We start from the raw sequence: 18,871 nt of genomic DNA on the forward strand, positions 1-18,871 counted from the left end.
TCTTAATAACCGTCAGTGTTGAGATCTGAAGTAGTTCATCTCCACTGTAATGTATGTCTTTTTTTCCCTGTAAACCTTCACCAGACTCCACTGGATATTTCAGAACTCACATTGTCTTCAAGGAGTTGGGTTCCAAAGCCCAAGCTGTGTGTAGAGGTGAGGCTGACTATATCTAGTCAGTGATGCTCAGCCTCCTGCACAAGCTCAGCCTCCTTCCCCCCAGTGAGGTGACATTCCATGTCCCCTGAGTCAGTTTCCATGTCCGGTGATCTGGTTGTTGAGGCCCCTGCCTAAGGCTACCGTGGATCTGGAGAAGGCATTCAACCATGTTCCTCGTGGTGTCCTGTGGGGGGTGCTCCAGGAGTATGGGATTCGGGGTCCTTTGCTAAAGGCTGTCTGGTCCCTGTAGGACAGGAGCAGGAGCTGTGTTTGCATTGCCGGCAGTAAGTCAGACCTGTTCCCAGTGCACGGTGGACTTCACCTGGGCTGCCCTTTGTCACCGGTTCTGTTCATTATATTTATGGACAGAATTTATAGGCTCAGTCAGGGGCCGGAGGGGGTCCGGTTTGGGGACTACAGTATCTCATCTCTGTTGATGATATTATCCTATTGGCTCCATTGAGCCAAGACCTGCAGTATGCACTTGGACGGTTTGCAGCCAAGTGTGAAGTGACTGGGATGAAGATCAGCTTCTCCACATCTGAGGCCATGGTTCTCAACCGAAGGAGGACTGGAGGAGTTCAAGTATCTCGGAATCTTGTTCATGAGTGAGGGGAGAATGGAGCATGAGATTGACAGGCGGATTGGTGTAGCATCAGCAGTGATGCGGTCGCTGTATCGGACCGTTGTGGTGAAGAGGGAGCTGAGCCGAAAGGCAAAACTGTTGATTTACCAGTCAATCTATGTTCATCATGAGCTTTGGGTCATGACCAAAAGGACAAAATTGCGGATACAAGTGGTCGAAATGAGTTTCCTCCGTAAGATGGCTGGGCGCTCCCTTAGAGATCGGGTGAGGTGCTCAGTCACACAGGAAGAGCTCAGAGTAGAGCCACTGCTCCTCCATGCCAAGAGGAGCCAGCTGAGGTGACTCGGGCATCTGGTCCGGGTGCCTCCTGGATACCTTTCTTGGGAGGGGTTCTGGGCATGTCCCACCAGAAGGAGGCCCCGGGGAAGACCCAGGACATTTTTAACCTGAGCAAACCAATAATGGGGAACCATTAAAACATGGTTAAAATCTCATGCATATCTATATGCAATACCAGAACTAAACTGTATACTTTTCATTGTCCAGACAATGCATATAGGACCTTTAACATTACTGTTTGCTACGTCACTAATACTAATGTCTGATTTTCTGCTGTGTGCTCAGAGGTGGTGTGGTAGCCTTGGAGTCTTCAGGAACACCAACAATACTGAACAACCTTCGTTCACAAACTCCAGATCGAACATCTACGCCCAGCGACGGCCGGAGGGTCAGGGTCAGCAACAGTCACACACATTCACATCGACAATCTCACAGTTTGAACAGTTATCTAACATTCATTTGTGTTCACTTGCAGCCTGATGGAGCAGAGAGCGTGGCCAGTTTACACTCCAATGACAACGTCTCTGAGAAGAAACCTGAGGCCAATCACTGCACAGATCCAGACGCTCCGGCCATTTCTGTGTCCAGGGCTTCTGTGTCTTCAGGTGAAAACTGCATTTCCATTCCAACTTTCCTATTTCAGTAGTATACGGGAAAAACTATTTAAATGAGTTATAGGACAGTGGTTAAGGTTTTCAGCTTGTAGTTTGTACATCCTTTCTTCCCGTACTTCAGTGTATTTAAAATGGGACCTGAGCTGGGGGCTGGATAATTAATTGAATGGATTTGCTTAATTCTGTGTTTTTAGTAATCGAGATTTAGAAAAATAACAAAGTCATGAAAACGAGGACTATTATTAACCAAGTTTACTCCTGATCTTTTTACTTGCAAAACAGGGTTTTTTGTGCAGTTACAATTAGATATCTACGTAACTGAAGGCAGTTTACAATTCCTTAATAATGGCATATGACAAGACTGATAATTCCCGACTTCTGCCATTTGAAAAACTGTCCGTCTCAAAAAAATTGGCTTGTTATAGCTTTTTGTTAAAGATTTTAATCGAGTAAAATTGATTAAAATCAAGATTTTATTTTTTGGCCATGTTGTCCAGCCCTAGACAGTGTACTTTAATTACCACAAGCCCTTGTTCCCATGTAAATATGCCAGATTTAGACCCATGATTTTTGGGATCGCTCAGTCACATGTATGTGCATGGTTGTTCCTTGCAGAAAGCCCAGATTCCCATCATAAGTGCCATTTTCTGGGAACAATGGCCACACACAGACAATGGCAGTATACTGAGTCTCTGCACTCATTATATTCTATGTGACTGTGTTTCCTCAGAGCCAAAGCTGCTAGACAAAAACAATGCTCTGAGGAGGCATCACTTAAAGGACAAACTGCTTTTTTGTATGCCAAGAGCAGTCACCCATCCACACGCTAATTACGCTATTACTCTTAGCATCTGTGTCTCCTTCTATTATAATGCAAAGCTCTCTCAATTTCATTAGTTTAAACCTCATTTTGTCTGCTTATTGTCAGCCTTATCAGCTCAGTAAGAGACCTCAAATAAAAAATGATTCTTCCATGCTTGTACTATCAGCCTCAGCTATGTTTATTTACTTGTTGTGGTAGAGTCCAATCCTCATTATAGCCCTGTACTGCTCGTGTCCTTGCTGTAGCTGTTCGCCCCAATTACCAAGTGGTCTTCTCTGTGTTTTTGAATACATTTTAAGGCTCATTTGTTGCTGTTTTCTTTGTGGGTGCTGCTCCAATTGCTCAATAACTATGATGACTATTTTAAGTCTTGAGCTAAAGGCCATCTATGGTAATTTGCAGCAACATGATGGGTTTAATTGAGCTTCAATGTATGTTTTGTCTTATCTACCTCTCACGCACCAGCCTTCACATAAAGCAAGAAAGCAAGAAACAACAGCAACTCAACAAATTTATGCATTTTTATGACAAATGCCTTTGAACAAGCTGCCGAATTTATGATCCATGAGTTTTAACTAAATCAATGCGTGCTTGTATAAATACTCATTGATATGCAGTTCTATTGACTCAAGTCTCTGGGTACAAAGAAGTTGTTGTATTTGAAAATCTTATGTCATTTATCTTGGGGCTGGCATTATGACAAACAAAATTATGCGTTCTTTCCCCATTTTGAAGATTTATTAAAACAAATAAAAAGACTTGGAATATTGCTTTTTTTAATGGAGCACTGCACAACTTTTCTGGTTGAGGCTACACTACTATATGTTATTACTGTGATTGGGTTAGGGTTGCCAGGAATGTTCTAGCCAGGCTGGTGCCACCTAATGCCTCCGCTCAGTTTCGACTAGGTCAGGAATCGGAATACACTAGTTGGTTCCCGAAAACCCCAGAAGTGCAAGTTCGGACACCAGCCAATCGGCGAAGAACCATACATTCTGTGTTGACAACAATTCCCGAGATCGAGGATTTAAAGCCAGAACAAAGAGAATGTTTTGTGAATTTTATCAAGGGAAAAGACGTTATTGTCCTTCTTCCTACGGGATTTGGGAAAAGCTTAATATATCAGTTAGCCTCATTAGCAGCGCATTACATACGTCACAACCAAATAGGAGCGATTGGTTAAATGAAAAAAATGCCCGCTTACCGACAAGCGAACGAATTTTGACGCTGCGAGAATTTTTGTTTGCTTGTTTTTTACAAAGTTCTACTACAAACCTCAAGCATATCACTGATGACTAGAAATTACCTTAAAAACTGAACCACTTGCACCCTAAGATGTCTGTTTATATCATAGACTGTATAAAGAAGTGGACTAAGGGAGTGTGATATCACCCATAGGGTTCAGCTCCAGTCAAATGAAGCTCATGAGGCTAGAAGCTATAGGAGCAAATTTAGAGTCAGTTCCTTGTTAGGAGTAGGAATTTATATACGGACAAAATAGCGAAATAAAACCATCAGGATCTTGTAGAGCGGGTTAACACGAACATTTTAAGACCAAAATGATGAGGCTCACTGCAGCAGTTACAGAGAGAAGGGTGATAATTTTTCAATATAGAGTCAGTTGGGTGTCGATGGAGCTAGAAACGCCCCCATGCTCATTTCCTGTTTGGAGTGTGGCACTAGCAGGTCAGCTATGCCCATTTATACAGTCTGTAGTTCATATGCTGTATTCAGAATCAGTAATCTGGCCCACTCTAATACTTGGCTTGATGTTCTGTTAATGTAGACTGTTTAACTATGTATTATTTCAACCGTATGAGGCCACACTAGACTCTCTCTTCAAACAGCATTATTTAAAAGTACAGTCAGCCCTTTTATGAATATTCTTCTGCACTTACCGCCCTGACTGTGCTCATTTTCCAGATCATAGTCGCTCAGAGATGGACCTGTCAGCTCCGGCCTCTGAACACAGTGAAGACGCCTTTAGCCTGAGAAGCCGCTCCGTCCCTGGGCTCAATGAAACTGTGAGTCCCCCGACCCCTCCCCAGCCCTCCACAGCTTTCAGCACAAATTAACATCACAGGCAAACTTTACTTTATTTTATCCGGTCTGTTCATTTATATACTCTACTCTACTACTCTGCAGCATGTTGGAGATGTTGTGTTGGTAAAATATGCCATGCACAATACAAATGCAAACCTGTAAAAGCAAAGGTGTCATATCTGCAGGACTGGAGCAAAATCCTTAATATCATCTGACTCACTCTGTTATATTGATTTGTCTCACACTAAGACCACTTGATATTGTACTGTAGGGACATTTTAAAGTGGACACTTTTTACTATTACTTCACTACATTTGAGAGCAGGTATCTTTACTTTTTATTCAACTATACATTTGGACAGAACTGAAAAGTAAAGGTATTTTTATTATACTTTGAGATTTGTTGAAAAGGCTGAGGGGTTTATTTTTAACACGGTCATACTTTGAGCAAACAAAAATATTACAACAAAAAATAAACAAATAGAAACAGCTAGAATAAAAAGAAAAAGAACTGTCAGTTTTTTTCCTTATAAAATTTAGCACAAATCAGTGAGTACCCTGCCCCCCACAGCTAAACATAAATTAACATCACAGGCAGTTATTGCAGTAGACTTATTCCTTATTCCACCCCGCACACTTTTGTCTCTAAATACTCCTAAACAGCACTTTTTGTGGTGGCACATCCAGTTAAATGTGGATCGCATTCATGTCATTGGAGAATTTTGGAAACAAATCTTTAATATGACATAAAGTTGGTTCATTTGTGTAAAATGTTAAATTTTCATGTGCATCAACAAGTCAACAGTGCACCGATTTTCTGGGGGCTTTAAAACGGCTTTACAGTCCATATTGAACTTATTTGCTGTCAAAATCGGCAGCTTCATACAAAATAAAACAACCCGAATGATGCTGGCAGCGCCCACGGCAACTTCTGGAATAAAGTGAATGCTAAAAGTGCCCTTGTGTTTATGTGTGATGAGCAGGAGAATGATGACTGTACTTCAAAAGAGTGTGACCAGAGTGTGTAAATAGATGTAAACTGAGAACAGGTGGAGGGGATCTGATGCAGTTTGTGTTTACCCAGTCTTCATCTATAATCAAAGGCTCGCAATTGTCACGCTGGCCCAACTTGTCGTGTTGGATTTATTGAAGCTGGCTGCATTCAGCGCCCACGCACCCACCACAGGGACAACAGCAGCTCTTTGGTCACTTTCTCAGTTTCCTCCCTTTTGATTAACTGTGGTCAAACTATTATTTCTCCACTAAACTAGAAATACTGCACATGTACTCGGATATGATACAGTTCATACTATACAAGGTCTCTAATTGGTGAAACATGCACCAAAGTTATAAAAGCTATAACAAGCCATTTTTATTTTAGTTTTTACTCGAAATCCAAGTTCAAGGGTACTTTATTCATACCAACAGATAAATTGTATTTGGCTCTGAGTCATGCCATCCATTCATTTACACAGCACTGCAGTTTTAAAGGGCTCATATTATGCTATTTTCTGATCTGTTTTATAATGTTGATTATTTGTTGAAAATATATCTGGAGTTTGTTTTGTTTTATTCACACGTTTAACACACAAATCTTGCATGTTCTCTCAAACAGAAAACACTATAGGTAATACATAAAGTGTTCGATACACCTTCACTAGACTAATTTGGACAATTTTAGCCCTGGAATTGCCAATCTCTACTGAACAAAAGGTAAAAGGAGATGTTAACTTGAAAATTACCACTACAGGACATCACAAGAAGAGTTTGAGCTTTGGAGATGTAGACAAATTAATAATAAAGGCTTACTCAAACATGTGTGAATGAAACAAAACACAACTCCAGGTTTGTTTTTGAGGAGGTAACAACATTTTAACATGGCTTAAAGCTCACAAGAGTCAAGTTTGCAGAATATAGGACATTTAATAATTATAAATATTTGAAGAGTTATCCGGTGTGTATCCATAACAGGAGTTTTCAGACGAGGAAGAGGACATCGACGCACTGATGTCGGCTCACAGCGTGACAACTGGACAACGCCTGAGCAACACAGTGTCCACGGTAACGCACACCTGTCGGACACCTGCTCATAGCGCACACTACTACAGCCGTCCTCCAGACCAGACCCGGTCACATGACACATTAGTCACTGCGCCCGTTTGTGTACTCAGCAAATACAGGCGCTTCAGGCAGCTGCATCGCCGCCAACATGCTTATGCAAATGTAAATAGAAAATGTGTATTTACATGGGCTACGTCTGGTCTGTGTTTTTAGAATATATGAGCGCATTAACTTTCATCTGCAGTGTTGGGACGTGCATACTCATTTGTGTATACAGGATACATATACAGAATACTAATTTTGAGTAACTATTCTTATACAGTTACTTTTTCATTTTGGTGATTACTTTCCTAAAATCAATGGATTACATTACTCTATTTGATCTTTTAATTTAGTCTTGAAACTGCACATAATGAGAAAAATGGAAAGCTCTTGTGGTGAGTGTGTGTGTGATTTTTCCTTTTCCAGTTAGTAATAGGAAATGTTTTAAAAGGACAGTCCAGAATTTTGGACATAGGACCTGATTTCCTAGTGAGCCAGAGTGTTGGAGACATGTGGAGACTCTTTTAAAAATTTTCCATCCAGTACTTGTATTTGCAGAGGCCGCTGGTGCTAGGCTAGTGCATGTCAATGGGCATAATTAGCTTGCCACTAAAAACAGCCTTACCCACTCCACAAAGCACCCAAGGCCAAACAATTGTAACGCCACACTGTTGATGTAAATGTCAGTGTCAATAGAATAATTTTAGAAGTAAAACCAACCTTGCATTTGAAGGATTTATGTCCGAGCAGCAGCAGCGAGTTGTACTTACTGATAGAAAGCTTGACAGCGGCGGGCTGATATCACCCAGCACCTATCTTACCAGCAAAGTAAAATTCCGCTGCTGCTGAGAAAATAGTCCCTCAACATGCGACGATTCATGCGATGCAAGGTTAGTTTTATTTCAAACATTATTCTATCAACACAGACATTTACATCAACAGTCTGGCATAATAATAGTTTTGCTTCGGGTGCTTTGTGAAGTGGGTAAGACTGTTTTTAGTGTCAGGATAACTATGGCATTGACATGCACTAGCCTAACACAAGTGACCTCTGCAAATACAAGGACTGGATGGAATCTGTGAAAGTGTCTCCACACATCTCCAACACTCTGGCTCACTAGGAAATGAATCCCTATGTCCAAAATTCCAAACTGTCACTTTAAAAACAGTGAAACAAATAGAAAGAATATTTAGAATAGAATACTCTGATACATGAGTATTCTGTAACTAAATACATTTTCAAAGTATTCTTCCTGTCATCGTTCATTTGTAAGGGACAAACAGTTTAAAACACAAGTCAATTTCTAAACTTTCATTCTTTACATTTGCATAATACTGCTTAGTGTTTGCCACTTTTCTTTATTTAATCATATCAAGTCTGTGTTTGCAGGCTGAATATATTAACCCTTTAAGTCAATTTAAGTCTCAGTGCATAATTTCATATCTCTTTTGCACGCATCTTAACACTCTCACCTATTCATCACACAGCACCTTGGAGACTTCACGCTAATTTTCTTAGCTTATTTCCCACCGTTTACACCAGGACTAACTGTGAATCACATTAAATTGATGGATTGTTTACATTTTTCTGTTACACATGCTTATAATTAACGGTGAAAAGCCTTGGCTGCCCGTAAACCCAATTATTCAGATAGTGTGGTTGGTCTGTGGCACTCTCACTGGGAGTTTGTGTGTGTAGTTCGAGCTGTAGGGAAGCATCTATTTATCTATCTGTCGTAGCCAACCGCCTCATTTAGAGAAACCGGAAGAAGCAATGATTATGCAGCAGAGATGTGAACTCACTGTAACATGACTCACTCCAATTCTGGTTAATCAAGTCCCTCATTAGCTTCTTTTTAATGCTGATTTTATGCCATTATGCAGAGTACTTGCATATGTGTTTCAGTACATGGACAATCATTTTATTTAATTCAATATTTTGGTGTATGAATGTCACTTATTGAATTTACTGAACAAAAAAAGCATTGATTACAGATTTTAAAATGTTATTTCTATATTTTTTGAACTGCAACCCATAAGTATAAATTATAATTTGTTCTTGATCTTTAGATCAAGGAGACTCTTTTAATGGGAAACACTGTGGTTTAATATTTTGTTAATTTCAAGTGGAACTAAAATGCGAAATTTACATTTTTTCGCTTTGCAACAGTGTATATGGTGTTTAAATAAGTATTAATCACAGGTCCAAGTAGTTTTGTTGTTTTGTTTTTTTTCAACTCTAGTGCAACCTTGATACAAAAACATGTAAATCAAAGTTTGCGCTGCCCTAAGTGGCCTCTGCAATTTCAAGTAGTTGGTGACATCACCAAAGACCTGATTGCAGTGAGAAGAAATAACAGCATAAAATGTGACTACACAGGTTTCTTATAGATTTATGGTAAAATTCACTGTGGGTGAGTCTTTATTAAATTAAAATTATATCATTTGGGGAAAATAATTAAAATTGTCCCTACATATACATATTCAAAGATATCGACAGAGCTGTAACGGCATCGGTCATGGAAAAAAACATATAATCTCCAGACTGCGCCCCTCCTCTGCTCTCATTCTCTTCTTTAGTCCACCAGGTCCTACCCAGTTTGGTTTTATTTGGAACGTGGTTGTGGTTGGAGTTTAGACGTATAGTCCCACTTCAGTTGTTTAATCATAGACAGACAATTCCTCAGATTACTTCTTTCTCAATATGCAGGTCTAAATCAATAAATAATATCAAATTAACAACTGCAGTATAATTCAAAGTTGAAACTATTGTATATTGTAGAATGATGTAATGAAATCAGATATACTGCATTTGCCCCACGCACGAAGGTCCCAGAGGTTACTGTGTATAAATCCTGACGTGATTGATATAAAGTGCACTGTGTGTGTCCGGCGTGTCCGTGTTGATTTCTCGGGGCATTTCCAGATGAGTCGTAATCTCTGTGATTTGATCTGATAATCACCATGGTAACAGCGTGTAATGTGGTTTGTGGTTGCATCCGGGCTTTCAGCTGCCTCTCCTGCGGGGCCAATGGGGGTCTGCTGTTGGGTTTCTGCTTCTCTTAACACACATCAAAGCACTCAGCGCTGTCTCTCCTTCTCTCTTCTCCTTTTTTCCTTCTGTTTTACTTCCTCACCTTAATCTGATCGGCCGATGTAGTCTTCCACTCCCGCTTCTGAGAGACGCTGGGGTTATCTCAATGTCCCAGACTCGGACGCAGAGACTGTAAGGCACTACACACCTCTGCATGTTATCAACAAACATGTACTTTTTATTTGTTATTTATGTTCATTTTTTCCAGCCAACTGAAATATTTATACCATTTATCATTGACTTTTTGAAAATCACACCTACACACAAATTATTATTATGTATATTATGAATTTAAAAGTCATATATTACACAAAATTGGCTCTTGTGAATTTTAAGCCATGTTATAATACCGTTACTGCCTCAAAAACTTACCTGGTGTTGTGTTTTGCTTCATTCACACATGATTGACCTTGTGATGTCATGAAGCTGTAGTTTTCAAGTCAGCAGCTACATTTTTGTTCAGTAGAGATTGGCAATTCCAGGTCTGAAATCATCCACATTATTCTAGTGAAGGTGTAGAATCTTTACATTGCAATATTTCCTGTGTTACCACATGACATCACAAGGTGGAACAGAATGTTTTCTGAGATGAAAAGAGACAAGAAGAGAAGAACTCAGCCTAAATGCGCAGGGTTTGTGTGTTAAACATGTGTGAATGAAGTAAAACACAACTCCAGTTACATTTTTCATAAGGAAAAAACATTATAACATAGATCAGAAAATAGCGTATATAGGCCCTTTAAATAAGTTGAGTAAATTTAGAATTGGCTTCATAAATTGTGCATAGCGTCCAGAATGCAGTTATCATTCATGCATTTTCCTTTGCCTTGTGGTCTTGTCAAAATCGCAATTCAAATGATAAATATTACATTAGTTGCCTGAACTGTGTTTGGTTTGAATTAATAATGAGAGTACATGCACAGTATTGTTCTTGGAGAAAAATGTTGCTTAAAGGTTCCATATTACCCTATTTTCTGATCTATGTTATAATGTTTCTCATTGCAAATATACCTGGAGTCGTGTTGTTTCATTCACACGTTTAACACACAATTATAAACTACTTAAATATACACAACTCTAGGTTTGTTTTTGATGAGGTAACAACATTATAACATGCCTTAAAGCTTACAAGAATTGATTTTGTGTAATAGAGGACCTTTGAAGCAAGAAGATTAACTTTTAAAATAAAAAACTGGAAAAAGTAAAAAAAAAAAAAATCGATTCAGTGGAAGGCACCATCCATCTTGGCGCACTCTTCACCAGTCTGCTGTCAGTGTCTAAGCTCTTTCTGGCTCACAGTTGTCAACAGCCCGGTTTTGTTAAATAGATGCTGACCATTCGTTTTCTTCTCTGTCAAACAAGTCAAACATTTTACTTTTCTAAATCTTTTCCTTTTCTCACAATTCATTTTCACATTTTTCATTTCTGTTTCCTCCCAGGTTGAATCATTTTGAAGTGCACATATTACATTATTTTCTGATCTATGTTATTATGTTGTTTTCTCATCTAAACCTAACCGGAGTCGTGTTTTGTTTAAATCACACCTGTTTAACACACAAATGCTGCATAATTATGTGATTTTGTGATGTCATGTGGTAATACAGGAAGTGCTTCACTGTGTTTTCAAACTCCATACACCCTCACTAGAATCATTAGGGTCATTTCACTACTGGAACTGCCAATTTCTGCTGGACAAATGGTAAAAGGTAGCTGTTAACACTACCACTACATGACATCACAAGGTGGAACAGAGCATTTTGAGCTTTGGAGATATAGACAGACTAATAATAAAGGGTCACCGTACTAAAACATGTGTGAATGAAACAAAGCCCATCTCCAGACATAAAAGCATTCATTCACAAGTAGGGATGTAACAATAACCGAAATATTGTGATATCGTATCGTAAAAGGTCTCCCAATAATATCACGAGCTGTCACAATATATCGAATCACAAGTTAATTTGCTTAAATGCATTGTTTTATAGTAGTAACAGCTAAGAAACATTGGGAACTACATATCCCATGATTCATTTCAGAGCAGACAACATGAAGAAATATTTTTTTTTTAACTTTCATTCTTGGGATTATGACAGTATTGATTTGCACTGAGTCTTGTTAGGATGCTTATTGCTTTGAAAATACCTTATCTACAATAGCTTCTTCAAAATATTGCAGTAAATATTGTACCGTGAGATGCATATCATGATAATATCGTCCCGTGAGATCTGGGCATTGTTATATCCCTACTCACTCAGAGTCAACTGTGCATAGAATAAGACCTTTAAGTTTAGTATCCGTTTCATGTTCGTGTTTGACCTTCTCCTCTGATCACGGTTTCTCTTGACTCCACAGAGTAGCATCAACAGCATGATGAGCATGTACAGCGAGACCGGTGACTATGGCAACGCCCGGGTGAGCGGGGAGATCCTGCTCAACATCAGCTACAGCTACAAAACCGGGGCTCTCAATGTCCTGGTGAAAGAATGCCACAACCTAGCAACAGGAGACGACAGGCGACAACGCACAGATCCGTAAGCAATCAATACAAAAGAAAACAGCTGATATCAAACAGAAAATCTAGATTGTTTAAATTCTGATCAGGCTTATCCACTCCATTTGATTTGATGATGATTTTGCTGCGAGCTCATCTATTTATCTGGGCTTGGGAGCAGTTCAAAACAACATTTTTATGTGAGTTTCAAGCTTAAGTAAATTAAAAGAGCCATCAGTCTACACAACCAAACCGTGTGTAAGCAGTGTTGGGAAGTAACTGAGTACATGTACCGAGAATGCATATACTGAATACTAATTTTGGTTAACTACATTCTGGTATAGTTACTCTTTGATTGTTTAGAATATGCAGATACTTTTCTAAAATCAATGGAATACATGATGGGTACTTGATCACGTGTATGATTTTTCCTTCTCTGATCAGTGATAAATGCACAACAAAAGGTGAAACAAACATAAAGCTGTTTTTAATTATATTTTACATGTTTTCACTATAATTTACATTTAACTGTGCATTCTGAGATTACAAAATTACATTAGAAAATACATTGTAACATTGTACATTGTATTCAGTATTCTGTAACTAAATACGTTTTCAAAGTATTCTTGCCATCACTGTGTGTAAGGAACAGTACAAATGAAGTCAAACCATTATCCATGAGGAGGAAAATGTTTATGGAAAATAGAAGCATCTCTCTCTATGCTTTTCGATTAGATTATCTACTGCGCCACTTTCGACAACAGGCAATACATAGCTTCAAGTGGGGGTCAAGTAAAGTGCAAATATTCCATCTTTATTTAATGTGATCCCCTTGAGTGGATATAAGAAGATATGTTTTTATAAAAGCTATTGTCTATAAGGCGAACAGACCGACACAGAACCTATTTTGTTGCAGATATGTAAAGACGTATCTGCTCCCTGATACGTCCCGTCAGAGCAAGAGGAAAACCGCTATCAAGGCCAACACTATTAACCCTGTTTATAATGAAAATCTGCGGGTGAGTCCCTTGGTTCGTTTTTAATTGTTTGAACAAGAAGCTGAAATAATAATTAACTTTTGAGTCCCTTGTGTTCTCAGTACGTCATCAGCCACTCGCAGTTGGAAACTCGAACTCTGCAGGTCTCCGTCTGGCATCACGATCGTTTTGGACACAACAGCTTTCTGGGTGAAGTGGAGCTCTCCTTTGACTCCTGGGAGTTTGATTCCCAAATAGAGGAGTGGCACTCGCTGCAGCCTAAGGTAAGAGGCCTGACTCAGAGGGTAGTCATGTTCCTATTTGGGCTCTGGTCTTGTAAATATGGATGATTAAGTGGTTTGTGATTGTGTAGGTGGAGAGCTTTATGGACACCACCATGCAGTACAAAGGGGAGCTGACTGTAGTTTTGAAGTATATTCCAGCAGAGAAGAACCTTGCGCTGCCGCTGGACCAAGTACAACAAGGTAATAATATATAATAAATATAAATATAATGCCTGGTGTTTTTATTACACAAAATACACACTTTCTTAGGTACATACTAGCCAGTGGTGGTTATGACTAAATAAAATGTTAGCTAAACTTTAACCCATCATTACTCATCATTACTGGTTTTAAGCCTAGTTACTTTTTATGTAACTTTATTAGCATTTTAGATCCATTTGCGAAAGAAAACTTGGTTAATAAAACTCAATTGAAATGTTATTTTAAGCTATTTTACAGTGTGCAAATTCTGTGCTTTCTCAGAGCACTCAGAGCAGGTAATGCAGTACTGTTATTTATAGGTATAAAGAGGAACAGATACAGTGGTGGGACAATTAGGACTTGCGCTGTCTTCAGTAACTCCTACTATTTTAAATGCAGCGTATTACAGTCACATGGCTTTTACAATTACCCCTCAAATGTACTCAGTCACAGTAACGTGAGTAATAACCGTGACTTTCCACCCCCTGGTCCTTGCATGTGCTGTTATGTTGTTCCATTATTGATATTTTGTGTCTTGAGTTAGTGTCTTGCAATCACTCAGCAGCAATATTTCTTTGATATACTATATATAAAATTTCTTCTATATAATTTTCACAGATCTGTCCATCCATCATGCTGAGGGCTCAGAACGATATAAACATTTAATTAGATTGTTAATAGATGTAAGACAAAACTGACTTCATTTTGTAATCCAATTAAAATGGTATTAGTGCCTCTCTTATACAGGCTGTTTGGGAAATTAGAACATCTATTAAAAAGCTAGTTCAAATAATAACTAATTTGGATTGTACCCCTGCTGTACAAGTTTCCAGTTAATGTACCAATTACTTTTATTAAGTGACTAATTTCTTTTCACTGAATAATAGTACCATGTGTATTACGTACCCAACATGTTCTAGCTTCTAAAAAGGACCACAACCAAAAGTGCGCTGTGTAACTTTTTCTATTGAAGGGTCTGTCTTGTTTTTGCTTGGTCTGAAATGTTCAGTATGGCATTAAACCTTTCAATCTTCATGGAGACCAAAGCAGACAAAGTTACAGGTCAGATCTGTGGAGAGGCACAGTTTTTCTAGGTGTTTTTGAGCAGTAAAACCACCCATAATTTAATAAATGTAAGGTAGATCTGTTTAATGTTTAATATTGTGGAATATTCTAAGCAGAGCAATGGCATATCCATAGACTCAAGAGGGTCCCCCAACCTAAAAGTTACACAGTGCACCTTTAATCATGACTTATAATGACATACTACTGCAACTATCCTTTATTACATTTACCACTACACTCAACTTACTGCTTTTAATTTAAATGTCAAGTCTGTGCAGAGATGATGTTAAATTAAAGCAGGAGTTTTAATCAAAGTCTCTCTCTAACAAGCTGTGGTACTTTTATTCTATTATACATCCCACTTAAACACATTAGCCTTCAGTGAACAAATGAGTATATATAGCATGTTTTGCACCAGGCATCGTAATTGCCTTAATGCTTGATCGAGATGAGATTTTCAAGCTACTTTCTACTACTGATTACACAATTAACTTTTTTTGTCTGGATTGTTTTGTTTAAGTGAAGAAAGGTTTCCTGAAAGCTAAAAAGACCAGCAGTTTCACTCTACCAAAAGGAGGCATGGTTGAGCTGCTTGTGAGGGGAGCCAAAAACTTAACAGCTGTAAATCTGGAGGGACTTCTGATCCATTTGTTAAAGGGTATGACACATTTTTGTTACACAATCAGCAAAAGAAATATAGTTTTACTTGTCTACTTGTTCAGAAACTTTATTTAAAGAGCCCACATTGCACTATTTTCTATGTTATAATGTTTCCTCATCACAGACATACCTGAAGTTGTGTTTTGTTTCATTCACACATATCCTGCATATTTAGACTGAGTTCTTCTGGAAAACAGAGAACCCTCTGTTCCAACTTGTAATGTCATGCAGTAATACAGGAAGTGCTCCACTTCATACATCTTCACCAGAATCATTTGGATCATTTCAACAATTCTGGAACAGCCAAGCTCTACAGAACTAAAGCATTAGAGCATTTCAAGTTTTGGAGATGTAGACAGACTAATAATGCAGGTTTACTCAAACACATATGAATGAAACAAAACACAGCTCCAGGTCTGTTTTTGAGGAGGTATTTTAACATGACTAAAAGCTCCTAAGAGTCTATTTTGTTTAATATAGGACTTTTAAACATTTTCTCTTTCAGATATCTACTCCCAGACAGCACAAAGTCAACCAAGCACAAGACAGAGGTGGTGAGGGGCACAGTGAACCCCATGTGGAACCACACCTTCACCTACTGTGGTCTGCAGCCTGGAGACCTCAACAACGTGTGTCTGGAGCTGACCGTCTGGGACAAAGAGGCTCTGGCCAGCAACGTCTTCCTGGGAGGGGTCAGACTCGGAGCTGGGACAGGTCTGTGGCATTTCATACACAATGACTACAGCAAGCAGCAGGGATTGCTATAGTTGGCAGAATGAAGTACAACTAAGTAAAAATTTTAGGTATCTGTACTTTATTTGTAAATTAATTTTGTAACTTTTCTAGTGGAGGGCGGATGCCCAATGCTTTTCTCCGTGGACAGGCAACTCACTCACTGTCAGAATACCTGTTTTTCTAGGTATTTTTGAGCTATAAAATCACCTGTGATTGAGTAAATGTAAGGTAGAGCTGTTTAATGTCATACTGTGGAATATTCCTGGTAGACTGATGACATATCCATAGAAATAAGCATGTGATGGACCTCCAATCAAAAAGCACCATTTAAGTAGATTTTACAGTGGGTACTTTTTGCTTTTACTTCACTACATTTGAGAGCAGGTATCTGTACTTTTTACTTCACTACATTTTTGAACAGGACTGAAAATTAAAAGATTTTTTTTTATTATTGTGTGAGACCTGCTGAAAAGGCTGAGGGTTTACTTCACGTTCATAGTTTGAGCAACCAAAAATATACAAATATAAACAGCTAGGAAGAAATATTAATAATTCATTTGTTATTGTTGAACAAAATTCAGTGCAAATCTGTATCAAAATTACTCTGAGTAAATTTTTAAACAATATTTTAATACTTTTTCTTAAGTTGATTTTTCTCATGTGATACTTTTACTTTGACTTGAGTATTTTTTTCTCCAGTATCTCTACTTTTACTTAAAGTAAAAGTAACAAAGTAACAAAGCTGAGTATTTGTTCCACCTCTGATTACTGCAGAGTTGCTCCATAAAAAGTAAGACACTAGATAAAAACAAAGACACAGGCACATACTTTTTCAATAAAATGTTTCAGTACTTTCGATTTCTTCATTGTGCTGCTCAGAATGGGGTATCTCCTGGTGAAGATTTCATAACCACTGTAGTACTCACAGACATAAGTTCTTTAGGTTTGCTACTAAAATACCAACAAATACAAAATAAAATAATAAACATACACTGTGTTATGTTTAGGTAAGAGTTATGGGAAAGAGGTGGATTGGATGGACTCGTATGGAGAGGAGCAAAGGTTGTGGCAGAGAATGATTGAGAATCCAGAAGTCCCCCATGAGTGTACGCTGATGCTTCGGTCCAGTATGCGCAAGCACTTCACATGAGCTGCCCTCAAGCACACAAAAGACAATATCAGAGGAGGAAAAGAAAGAAGCAGTGTCAACGTGAGAAGAAAGCAGACGAACAAACAAGTTCTGAAATCATCCATGAAGGAGTGTGGCTTGGGCCGTATCTGTGGAGCCAGTCATGCCTTACATCCACATGTGCCACTGTCATCCACAATACTCGAGTAGTGAATTACTGCTGTAAATCAAGCACATACAACTCCTCCATTTCTGCATGTTGTAATAGTAGACCAAGGGCAACTACAATCCTAAAACATTCCCTTTAAAGGCAGCAGAGTTGTCTTGGTCTGACACATGATGCTTACACTAAATTGTGAACAGAGGTGGAAATGGATCTTATCTCTCACAAATTTTCTCCTAAAGAGGAACAAAATAGAGAAAAGCACAAAAGCAAAAAGACGATTGGAAAACAACATAATTGAAGCCCTTTCCATTTTGTACATGACAGATTATCTACCTAAATGTATTATGTAAATGTAGAAACCACTTAAGATTTGAAGTTATTCTCTCCTATAATAAATATCTATGAACTTGTACTTGAAGTAACATTCCACCTCTGGCTGTCTGCAAATGTGTAGATTATAGCGAGTGTCGATTAGTTTTAGATTAAATCAACATAGCACTGTATCAGTGTAAAAACAAAAACAGCATGGTGTTAGAAAAACACACGTAGAACAAAACTGCAAAGCACTGAATATGACGTCAGTTAGATTTGGAGCGATGAGTCACAGCTGAGATGGGCCCCTTCACATGAGGAGGAGCCTTTTTATCGCAGCAACCCTCATGGATCTATAATAGGACTTTATTATACTTCCATGCACTACAGAAACTAAACTCTTGCTTAGTTAAAATGACTTGAATTAAGAACATGTTATACTGATTTGAGTACATTTCACATGACCAGTTATTTACCTTTTTGTAGTTGAAATAGGAAAATACACATAGTTACACTGAAGGTAAGAAAAACAAGAATTCTTTAATTAAGAAATTGTATGTTGCGTGAATAAAGAAAAAATACGTATTTCATTAGTAGATAATTTTACTTGTCAAGTGAAATCTACTCAAATAAATTTAAATCTCCTTAATTTGAGTAATTTGAATTTACGTAGATATTACTTTTTGTAGTGTGGCTAACCTACATCACCCCAGTGCCCAGCTCCACCATCACACAGAGAAAACACTCCTTTTACATGCTAACCCGAGCCTGATATCGGAGCTGCAGTCCCACATAGCACAATTATAATAATATTCCACAGTGTTTGTGGTTTAGATGAGAGCCTCATGCAATACATTTTACTGAAGACATTATCTTTATGTACAGCATGAACTACTGTCGTGTCCAGGTTTTCAAGCATCTAACTATTTTGTCCAAATGTGTTACAAGAATATTTTTAAATAAATGCATCTTTCCATACAAAGATTGTCATTATCTTGTCTGCTTCCCTTCGTAAATATGAAATGATAGATCAATATATCAATATCAATATATATGACTATATAGACTATATTGACTTGATTTTCTATTGC

General features: G+C 38.3%; 1 protein-coding gene across 1 annotated transcript in view; it reads left to right on the plus strand.

The window, feature by feature from the left end:
- The window catches only part of sytl5 (synaptotagmin-like 5), a 46,777-nt gene extending 28,015 nt beyond the window's left edge, over window positions 1-18,762 (plus strand). The window contains 12 exon segments of the mRNA XM_055153104.1: window positions 1,370-1,472; window positions 1,560-1,689; window positions 4,445-4,545; window positions 6,535-6,624; window positions 12,113-12,291; window positions 13,168-13,270; window positions 13,351-13,512; window positions 13,602-13,713; window positions 15,299-15,397; window positions 15,400-15,436; window positions 15,944-16,152; window positions 17,181-18,762. Of these exon segments, the coding sequence (XP_055009079.1) occupies window positions 1,370-1,472; window positions 1,560-1,689; window positions 4,445-4,545; window positions 6,535-6,624; window positions 12,113-12,291; window positions 13,168-13,270; window positions 13,351-13,512; window positions 13,602-13,713; window positions 15,299-15,397; window positions 15,400-15,436; window positions 15,944-16,152; window positions 17,181-17,323 (1,468 nt within the window). The 3' untranslated portion in view covers window positions 17,324-18,762.
- Window positions 18,763-18,871: the final 109 nt, after the last annotated feature.

Source organism: Boleophthalmus pectinirostris, unplaced genomic scaffold (assembly GCF_026225935.1).
Source record: "Boleophthalmus pectinirostris isolate CB_2022bp ecotype Guang Dong unplaced genomic scaffold, ASM2622593v1 HiC_scaffold_1, whole genome shotgun sequence".
Lineage (NCBI taxonomy): Eukaryota > Metazoa > Chordata > Actinopteri > Gobiiformes > Gobiidae > Boleophthalmus > Boleophthalmus pectinirostris.